The sequence below is a fragment of the Neltuma alba genome, unplaced genomic scaffold, assembly GCF_004799145.2.
Source record: "Neltuma alba isolate B1F8T4 unplaced genomic scaffold, ASM479914v2 tig00000587_pilon, whole genome shotgun sequence".
Classification (NCBI taxonomy): Eukaryota; Viridiplantae; Streptophyta; class Magnoliopsida; order Fabales; family Fabaceae; genus Neltuma; species Neltuma alba.
The window spans coordinates 4,074-14,883 of record NW_021632104.1 but is presented as its reverse complement, the minus strand read 5'-3'; the positions used below and the strand labels follow the sequence as shown (position 1 = coordinate 14,883).

The 10,810-nt window shown below is 35.6% G+C and overlaps 1 protein-coding gene across 2 annotated transcripts; it reads left to right on the top strand.

The window, feature by feature from the left end:
• The first annotated feature begins 5,156 nt into the window (after window positions 1-5,156).
• On the top strand, window positions 5,157-8,658 carry LOC114740990 (50S ribosomal protein L7/L12-like). 2 transcript variants are annotated; one of them, XM_028929252.1, is made up of 2 exons: window positions 5,157-5,900; window positions 8,425-8,658. In XM_028929252.1, exon 1 carries the CDS (start codon window positions 5,290-5,292, stop codon window positions 5,893-5,895), a length of 606 nt encoding a protein of 201 aa, XP_028785085.1. In that variant the 5' UTR covers window positions 5,157-5,289; the 3' UTR covers window positions 5,896-5,900; window positions 8,425-8,658. The 2 variants fall into 2 exon arrangements, with proteins under 2 accessions (XP_028785085.1, XP_028785092.1); XM_028929259.1 differs by lacking the exon at window positions 8,425-8,658 and adding an exon at window positions 6,013-6,110.
• The last annotated feature ends 2,152 nt before the right edge of the window (window positions 8,659-10,810 follow it).

The window sequence follows — 10,810 nt, the reverse complement described above, 5'->3', positions numbered from 1 at the left end:
CTTGTTGCTTGAACCACTCGGCAAATGACTTGTTATGCTCATTGGCTAGTTGCATATCATTCTTTCTTGGATTCAAGTTCTTCAACATATTCTTGTGAGCATTCAAGTAAGGCAAAACTTCATCCGTGTTATTTAAAATATATAGATGTGCCTGCATTACAACATCTCTTGACATAGACCTCACTATGACACCCCGTGTTCCCTTGCTTCTCCTGATCATGCCGAGATTGAGGAAGTCCAACTGTCTTTACCTTATCAAGATATGCATTGCAGAACTCAACTACTTCTTCAGCTATATATCTCTCAACAATTGATGCCTCAAGCCGATAAGGATTCTTAGAGTACCTTTTTAGAATTTTCATGTATCTCTCAAATGGGTACATCCACCTTAAACACACAGGGCCGCAAAGTCTTATCTCTGTACAAGGTGAGCTATCAAATGGACCATAATATCAAAAAATGAGGGAGGAAAGTGCATTTCCAATTGGGAGAGGATCACATAACCTTCATTTTCTAATTCATCTAACTCAGCAGGATCAATGACTTTGCTACAAATAGCGCTAAAAAACATACAAAGTCTTGTAATAGTACTTCTCACATCGGTTTTCATAATGCCTCGAATAGCAAGTGGAAGTAATTGTTGCATCAACACGTGACAATCATGAGACTTCATCCCGTTATCTTCAAATCATGCATTGAAACAAGTTTGTTCAAATTAGAAGAATAACCTTGTGGCACCTTAAGGTTATTAATAAAACCACAGAAACTTGTTTTCTCTGCTTTTGATAATGTGTGCACAGCTGGATGTAAATAAGCCCTTTTACCCTCTCTTTCTTGTGGTGGAGGAGTTTTCTTATTCCAATTTCGGCTAAGTCACGTTTGCATTGATTCCATCCTTAGTCTTTCCACTTATATGTAAAAGTATACCAACAAGACTCTCACACACATTCTTCTCCACATGCATCACATCTAGACTATGCCTCACATCAAGACTATGCCAATATGGAAGATCAAAAAAGATAGATCTTTTTTTCCATATATTCCTCTCACCGGCAGTCTTCTTCTTCTTCTTACCAAAGACCACATTAATTCCCTCCACCCACTGATAAACTTCTTCTCTAGTTAATGGTCTTGGAGCCATTCATATTCTTGTGAGCCATTAAATGCCTTTTTCAATATACGGTAAGGGTGATACTGACTAAGAAACCTTCTGTGACCAAGGTATACCGTCTTCCTGCCATGTTTAAGTTGCATATAGTGGGTGCCTTCTTCACATATGGGCATGCTTTATGCCCCTTAACACTGTATCCTGACAAATTTCCATATGATGGAAAGTCATTTATCGTGGTAAAGATCATAGCACATAAATTGAAGGTCTCTTGTTTATATGCATCAAACACATCAACACCTTCCACCCATAATTTTTTCAGATCCTCAATCAAAGGTGTCAAATACACATCAATATCATTTCCCGGCTGTTTTAGCCCCGAGATCATCAAAGATAGCATGATATATTTTCTTTTCATACATAACCAAGGAGGCAAATTGTAAATTACGAGAAGCACCGGCCAAGCACTGTGTGTGCTACTAAGATTACCATATGGATTAATTCCGTCCGTACAAAGACCTAGCCGAAGGTTTCTTGGCTCGCTACCGAATTGAGGAAATTTTTGATCTATTGTTTTCCATTGAGGAGAATCTGCTGGGTGACGAAGCTTTCCATCACATATTTTCTCATCGAAATGCCATCTCAAGTTCTTTGCTTCTGTGGCATTAGCAAATAGACGCTTAAATCGTGGTATTATTGGAAGATACCACAGAACCTTCAAAGAAGAACCTTTGGTCATCTCATTATAATCACCACCATCTTTCTTAACCTTGTATCTTGAAGTCTCACATTTAGGGCACTTATTCAACCCTTCATACTCATTTCTGAATAATATACAGTCATTAGGGCATACATGTATCTTCCCATATTCCAAACCCATCGGACACAAAATCTTTTTTGCCTCATACATTCGTTTCGGAAGTGAATTCCCCTTTGGAAGAATATCACTCAGCAGCTCAAGTAATTCCGTGAAACTAGCATCGGTCCAACCATTTTTTGCCTTCAAGTTCATCAATTTCAACACGGTTGTCAACCTTGTGTAATCATCTTTACACCCTGGGTACAAAGGCGTTTCTGCATCACTATACAAAGTTTCGAAAGTAGAAGAGAACTGTGTAGAAGATTTAGACCTTATGTCATGAAACATATCCGAAATTCTATCACCAAAGTCTTCATTCACAACCTTCTCCTTTCCAGATAGTGTAGTCTTTCTAATTTCTTCATGCCATATCCAATTTGTATACCTCAAATTTATCCCATCACAGATAAGATGCTCTTTTATCTTAGAAATACTCCTCCGACTATTGTTTAGGCATTTGACACAAGGACAATAGTATAATTCATCTCTTTGATTAGGGGCATTTCTCTAAGCAAACTGAAGAAACCTTTCAACCCCATCCTCATATTCTTTGCTAATTCTCTTAGCTTTCATCCAACTACGATCCATTGTTCTACAGAGTCAATGAACATAGTTGTCAAGCTCAATGTAACTCCTCAATTCAAATATTGAAATAATAAAATAATTAAATGTTAGTTAATAAATTAAAATTGACTAACATTTAATTACAAATTAAAGGGAATGTCTCCCTTTTAAAAATAAAAAATTCGTATAATTTTTCAATCTAATTTTTCCTATAACAAATCCTAAATTTGTATACAAAATTAAACAAATCAATCAATCAAACTAATATAACAATGTAACAAAATTAAAAATAGGATAAATTTGAAGAAATATTATAAATTAAAAAAATAAAAATTCAATTTCAAACCAATTCAATGAATAAAGATTCTTAAAGCTAAAATTTCTAAATACAAAACGGGAACACAAACAATATCCATTTATAATGAAATTTTAAACAATACTTTATCATCAACCAAGTTCATAACGGAAAAAAAATCACAAAACAATTAACAGATTATTTATTACTAAATTATAAAATTTATTTCAAAAAATTTACCAAAAATTCGAAATAAATATCAAAAAATTATTAAAATATCAAAAAATTCAAATTTAATCAACTTCAAAATTTTAAACATGTTTCTAATACCGTACATAAGAAGGAATTGAGGTTTTCTCACATCCAATGTCCCCAATCAACAACTCAACCAAGTAAAAACACAAAATCGACAATGTAAGTCAACCACAATGTAAAACTAACAAACCCATTTGAAATACAACGGATTTTAACGGCCAAAACATCCAGGAAACCGAAAAAAATTGAAGAGAATGAAAGAAGAGGATACTCACAGAGTAGAGATGATTCAATGCGAAAAGAGGGGCGACTCCACGGTGGCGGCGACGGCGGGCGGCGGGCGGCGGCAAGACCCCACAAGCAAAATGGAGGAGTTTAAACGGCGGGACAGTGAGGGAATGGCCAGTAATAGAAGTTTTTTGGTGGTGGGACAGAGGGGGACCACGACGCACTAAGTCAAGACTGTGAAAATGAGAGAACCAGAACGCACCGTAGGGTTTAAGTTGGAACTTTTCACGGTGGTTTTCCAGATAACTGCCGTGGAAAATCAAGAGTTATTCCATTTATTTACAAAATTGCCACCGCCTTTTTTTCTACAACATTTTTCTTCTTAACCGCCATTATTTTGCGACGTTAAATGTTTTTTCTCTAGTAGTGCTTGACTCACATTTACTACCTCTATCCACTTCCCCTTTCCCGTCACAAAAACTCTCTAATGGTATAGCAAACTAGTTTTGATTTATTTTTCCCCTCTCTTGATCAGTAATTCTGCTATGAAGTTTCAATACCTTGTGAAGATTAACCTCATTTATATGACATTTTATTAATTTGCTGCTTAAGTTAAGCAACTAATAACCCTACAGAAAATACGACAGAAAGAACCCAAAATGATGATGATGATGATGGGGAAACATGAATGGATTGGGGTGAGAGAGTTTGAGTAATTCTGCTGTGAAGTTTCAATACCCTGTGAAGATGAACGTGGTTTATATGACATTTTATTAATTTGCTGCTTAAGTTGAGCAACTAATAACCCTACAGAAGTGCGACAAAAAGAACCCAACATAATAATAATAATGATGATGGGGAAAACTCAAATGGATTGGGGTGAGAGAGGCTCAAACTCTCGATCTCAAGACAACTCAGCAAAGCTACGAGACCTACGCACTAGCCAACTATGCTACCACCTCTTGCTGATTAAAATGTTGAATTAAAAGTATACAGGATTTATTCTAACACGCTTAAGACTAGCCAAACAAATTGGAAGAAGAAAGAGTGGGGAAAGAAAAATAAGAAAGGGGCAAACGAAAAGGAAATTTTGATATAAAACTAACTTCAAGCCATATTAAAGAATTTGTATATTGTCAACATTTGCACATATCAAATTAATTAACCTTGTAATAAGATTTCACTATGCTGTTTGTTTATATACGAATGCATAATCTTTAAAAAAAAAGTGAAAATAGAGGAGCAAAACTGAATCAAAATCAAATTAAAACCAGTCTACTCGTTTGACCATATAAATTTTTCCAATGACGTTTTTATTTGGAAAATTTGATGAGAAGTCCTTATTTGAACAATATTTTAGCTAAATGGATCTGTGCAACTCATTTTTAATAGTGTAATTTTCCTTTAACTATATGCAAATTATTTTTATCAATGTGAACAATTTTCAAAATGAAAATCATCTACACATAACAAAAAACATATTGCATATAGATGAAAACTGGTTATACACTCACTGGTAACTGTTGTACCGGCTCAAATTTAAGTTTTTTAAATTAATACATTTCTTAAATAGGTTTTGTCAACAAATTTTCCTTTTGATTTTGGTAAGGTTGGATTTTAGGCAATCTTAAACAACAGTTTGAAAATAATCTACACTTTTTAAGGGAAATTGGAGACAAGCATTTTATTTAAAATTTGAGTAGTTGTGCTTTGTGGGGAGAAAATTTTTAATGGAATTCCCCCCCCCCCCCCCCAATTTCTCCTCTTTTTAACCCATTTTCCATGATGCTGTGCGTTTAGTGCGGTTAGACCGCAAACCTAATCTCCGTTTTCATTTCGCAGTCTTCACTCCTGTAGGGTTTAAGCTCGATCGAGCGTCTCGGGCACCCATTTTCTGTTCGCTGACAATGCTCAGTCTAGTGTCAATTTGATGAATTTACTCTACGAGATTTCAGGTATCGTAGGCAAATTCTCCAAAACATGAGGCTTTTGCGATTCATGCGGTTTTCTCATCTTCGCAAATCTTTGGGTCAAAATCCCAGCTTCAATGCTTCATCAATTTCAACAGACAATAACTTTCCGGATCGCCAATCGAAAATCCGATATGTTTCTGGTTTCCCGCGCTATTACACTACTCCTTCACAAGATTCAAAACCTGTTCAGTCTGAGAAGGTCTCAGCCATCGTGGATGACCTCATGGGACTCACGTTACTTGAAGTAATGGACCTTGTTGAAGTTATGAGGGAGAAAAGGGGCGTCAATGAGCTCCCACTCATGATGGTGATGATGCCGGGAATGGGAGTCGCCGGTGGCCTGAAGGGTATGGCCAAGGGTGGTGGTCCAAAAGGAGGAGGAGAAGAGAAGGCTGAAAAGACGACGTTTGATGTGAAGCTTGAAGCATTTGATGCTGCCGCGAAGATCAAGGTGATCAAAGAAGTGAGGACGTTTACCAGTTTGGGTTTGAAGGAGGCAAAGGATTTGGTAGAGAAAGTGCCAACCCTTTTGAAGAAAGGTGTAAGGAAAGAGGAAGCAGAGACGATTATTGCCAAGATGAAGGAGGCTGGCGCAAAAGTAACAATGGAATAAGTTAGGTATTTACATGTTAACGATAAGCAGTAGTTCTCTGATTTAGTTCCTCTGCGTGTCTGTGCGTGTTACAATCTATAATTTATGTATGTTGAATGGCATGTGAATTGGCTCCAGGACTGATGGAAACACAAGTGATTGTCATTGAATTCGTTCTTCCAATGGATTACCGAAAGTCTAGCGTGAAAAAGTAAGAATTATTTCGAAAAACAAAATCATACTATGATGCTTACCAAGAAAAACCATTTAGTATAATATGCTGTGAACTACTTTTTGAAATGCTACAGAGAATAGACGCAGGGCTGGTTAGTTACTCAATTTTTGATTCTACAAACTGGCTGCTGTCCAAACTATATCATCACCGAGCCTCGTTAACTGCCTAGTGATTTATCTTACTAAAAATTAGTAGCGATACAATGGAGAATTCACCACCATCCTGTCACTTCAAGGCACGGCAGGGGTTTTTGGACTATCAATAGAGTTATTATCTTATTAAAAACAAATGAATTATCTGAAAGGAACTGAAAGATCTATCATTTATGCTTCTGTTACCTTGTCTGGTGTCTAAGGGTGGGTTCTTTGATGTGGTGTGTTGCGCACCTGCTCTAGACAAAACGCAGCAGGTGAGCTAATCCCATCTCAAGCACTGTCTGTTATTCTTTTATATGCACTTGTATACTTGATTCCTGTGAAATTAGGAGAAAAGGGAAATGATTCCGAGCAAACTGAAAAGAAGGAATTTCATGAAGCCTTTCCTAAATTTATTCTGTCATCGCATAAACTTTATAGCGGGAAAACAGGGCTTAGTTATCTGAAATTATTATTGATAGATGATAGTTTCTATTGCTCAATGCTTTTATATCTATTCTACAAAATGGCTGCTCTACAGACTATATTATCGTCATGCAGCCTTGTTAGCTCCCTAGTGAACTTACTAAACATTGGTGCGTGACAAGGGAGATTTGGTCACTGTCTTACTAGTTGACAGAAGTTTTAGATGAACCAATCCCATCATACCGAGCACTGTATTATTCTTACATGTGTTATTTTCTTCTCAACTTCAATTTTATGAAGTTAGGGAAAAAGGGAAATAATGCCAAGCTAAGTAAAAGAAACAAATTTCATGAAGCTCTTTTTCTTCAAGTTTGGCATCACATGAACTCCACAGCGGGAAAACAGGGTTGAGTTATACCAGAATATCACGATACATGATAGTTTCTATTGCTTAATACTCTTGTATCTGACACTAGAGCAGGAAAGTAACAAGCATGACAAAAAAATTTCCATTAGATGATGGAGAAGTAGGGTGCAAAATTTTCTGACAGATATAGTTATTATTAACTACTCCTATGTTTGTAGCCGATACCAAATCCAAATAAAGGAAAAGGGTTGTATTAGGCTTTTGATAGCCAACATAAAACTAAGTTGAATCTTCTATGACATGGATCACCGGAAAAATTTTGTATTAATAATTTATTTAAAGATTTGATTGTTGATAGAGTACAAGAGTATTGTGCAAGTCATGTAGCTAACTCCACCTAATGAAATAAGTCTTGAAAAAGAGAAAAAGAAAGATGATAGTTATTACTCCCTCCGTTCCTTATTATAAGAGACATTTGATGTATGTTCCCATATATAAGAGACACTTAAAAGTTGTCTCTATTTTATTGTATTAATTTCTTATTTTACCCCTATTTATTTTGCCTCCAACTCATACTCTCTCTCCCTCCCACTTCTCTTTCGTTTAATAATTTAATTGTTCTCTCTCATATTCTCTCTCCTTATTAATGGGGGCATTATTGAAAAAAAAAACATTATACTTTTTACACATTAATTGTCATCAACTAATTTTAACTGTTTTTTTTATCAACGTAATTTGGTTATTTGTCTCTTATAATAAGGAACGGATGGAGTATTACTTAACGTGTTCATTTTTGACATTACTAGTTCAATTGTGTATCAGGAAAATTTTTAGGGAAACTTGCAATTAGGTTCCACCTAAGAGAATTAAATATAAAAAGATCCCTTGAAATCATAAAATTATTCTGAAGTCCCAAGGGACCTTATTATAATAAATTTTATTTGTTTAATTACTAAATTGCCCTGAAAGTTTTTGTTTAAAAAGTTTGCATTGATAATTGAAAGAACAGCCGTTGATAATTTAATGTGCAAGGATTGACAACTATCGCAGCAGGTATTGATAACTCATACATTATATTTTGTGATGTGTTGAGAAAATATGTTGTCAATACCTGTCATGATAGTTTTCAATCCTTACATCTTAAGTTGTTAACAATTGTTTTTTCAGTTGTTAATGCAAACTTTTTTTTAAAAAAAAGTCAATTTGGTAATTAAACAAATAAAATTTATTGCAATGAGGTCCCTTGGGACGTCAAAATAATCTAATGATTTTAAGGGATTTTTTTTGTATTTAATTCCTTTAAATGGAACCTAATTACAATTTTCCCAAATTTTTACCTGATGAGCGGGATTTCTGGTGGTATTAATTCTGGCCTTCTCTTGTATCAGGCCAAGCAGCCAATGCGTCACATTTGGGTTAAGTTTGGTCAGATGATGAAAGTCCATTGAGTTCTTCACAATGCGAGGCCCTGTCAAGCCACTTTCATTATCATGGGTCTTTTCATTTATCAGGCTTTCTTTTGTCTTGAATATTTGTAATTAATCACTTTTAAGTAATGTTGTAGAATGCGATTTGATGGTGGAATCATTTTTTTCAAACCTGCCATGCCCTTGATGCTCACTAGTATAGTTCTAGGTCCAGGGGGTTGTTCACTTCATTACCATCAGGCCATGACCTCAGAATCATGTTCACATTGTTTGGCTGCCAGAATAACGTTCTTTTAAATTGCTTTGTACACTAAGTGGAGTGCTGTTTTACCCCGTTCTTTTAACAAGTCAACGAACAAGAAGCAACCATATTTATTTATGAGTGAAACTCTATTATTTTGGAATTTTGATTGAGAAATCAAAAAAATATGCAGGAGGAATTTTTTTTTAATAAAAAAAGTGAGTAGAAATTATGCAATGGCACCTAATTCTTTGTAATTTTATAATCCTCTTGTCGTTTTTACAATCTTCAAATTTTAAAAAAGTTGTTTCATTTTATGTGTCATATAGGTTGCAAAACTCGAAGGGAATGTATGCTAATTTTCTTTCAACTATTCAACTTATAGTGTACAATATATATTATTATCATGCATTGGTGCATTTTTTTTTTTAATTGAAAAAGGATGTTCCCATCGAAAGGATAAGTTAGAGTGGCCAATAAGAAATAGAACAGAAATGATGATTAAGTAACCTTAAAAGACTTGTATCTTAGAAATATCTTGCCAAAGGATACATTTAGAAGATAAGTCATGTTTCTAGGGTAGATGAAATTGCTTGTTGACAATAATGTTGCCTAATAGCTCATTTAGAATAATTTATAAGTAGTTTTTCAATAACTTATGAAATATGACAGGAATTTTGTTTTGACTTACATGAAATACGCTCATAAGCATTTAATAAGCCAATCCAAACAAGAAAAGTTTCTACTTTCAAAGTAATTTTAGACCGATATATCTAGTTTAAAAGAGCTGATATACAATGAATGATGAATAGAGAGGACATCCCCTCATCTAATGCTAAGTTTCATTTTGAGCCAAATCATATTAAATAACACAATAATTTCATGTACTAAGAAATCATGTTCATCCTTTTGGAGTTGAGACAAATCAAAGAAGTGTGTGTGTGTAATGGAAATTTTATATTCATGATTACAACAAGTTAGATTTGAGCATTTGGAAAAAAAGATAGTAGTTTTCTGAAAATTGTTTTCCTATGTTCATATGGATTTAAACCTGGAGAAATACTTACGTACTCCCAGAACACCAATTCATCCCAACCCTGTGCAATAAAAATGCTCCAGCTCAATTCATTTCACTCCACATGTCAGCCTATTCATTTATATTAGTTTGTTGTTTTTAAAAAAATTAAAAATGCTTATGTTTTCCAATTTCCCTTAGTGCCCTCTTCCCTCTTCTCAGTCCCCCTCCCCTGCCTCCCGCTCGTGTCTCCAAACCCTTCCCCCCTCCTCCCTTCGTCGAGAAAAAGAGAACGCCGATGGAAGGGAGGAGCTGAATGCCTTTAAATCTGGAGCTATGAGGTACGACTGGCTTGGAGGCTACTTGGGAGCACTGGGGATCGTTTGAGCATTTAATTCATCGTCCTCATTTTGGTCGCCAAGGGAGCCAATGAGGATGCGAGATAGCGACGAGAACCAAAGAGGAGGAAAGTTGAGCTGGAGGACAAGTACACGATTAGAGGGAAGACGAGTTTGAGGAGCGATGCAGATAGACCAATGGAGAGGAGAGTGGATTGATCTAACTTCGTTTAGGAGGCCGCCGATACTATTCATTGTCTTCTCCATCGAAAGAGACCGTAGCTGAAAGAGGCAAAACCTATGATTAGGCTTCTTGTAGAAGAGCTGTAGCTTCGATTGTGTCTCAGTAGAGAAGAGAAGAGAAGAGAGACAAGGTAGAAAATAGGGAGATGAAGGGATGAAGGGAGATAGTTTGGTGATGGAACGAAGAGACCAGAGATGAAGCCATGGAGTGAGACGTAGGGGAGAGGGCAGTACAGGAAATTAAAAAACAAAAGTATTTTTATTTTTTTAAAACAACAAATTAATATAAGTGGGTTGGCTGACACGTTGGACTCAAATTAATTGTGCCAGAGCATTTTTATTGGACTAAGTTGGGATGAGTTGGTACTCTGGGGCTATCTAAGAATTTCTCTTAAACCTGATCTGTGGTATTTAAACATTTGTAATTTTCCCCACTAGAATCAATGCTTTTTATTTTAGTTGAGAAACTTGATAGTCAACCTTAAGGCCATGGTAGGATTGAGAGAAAAT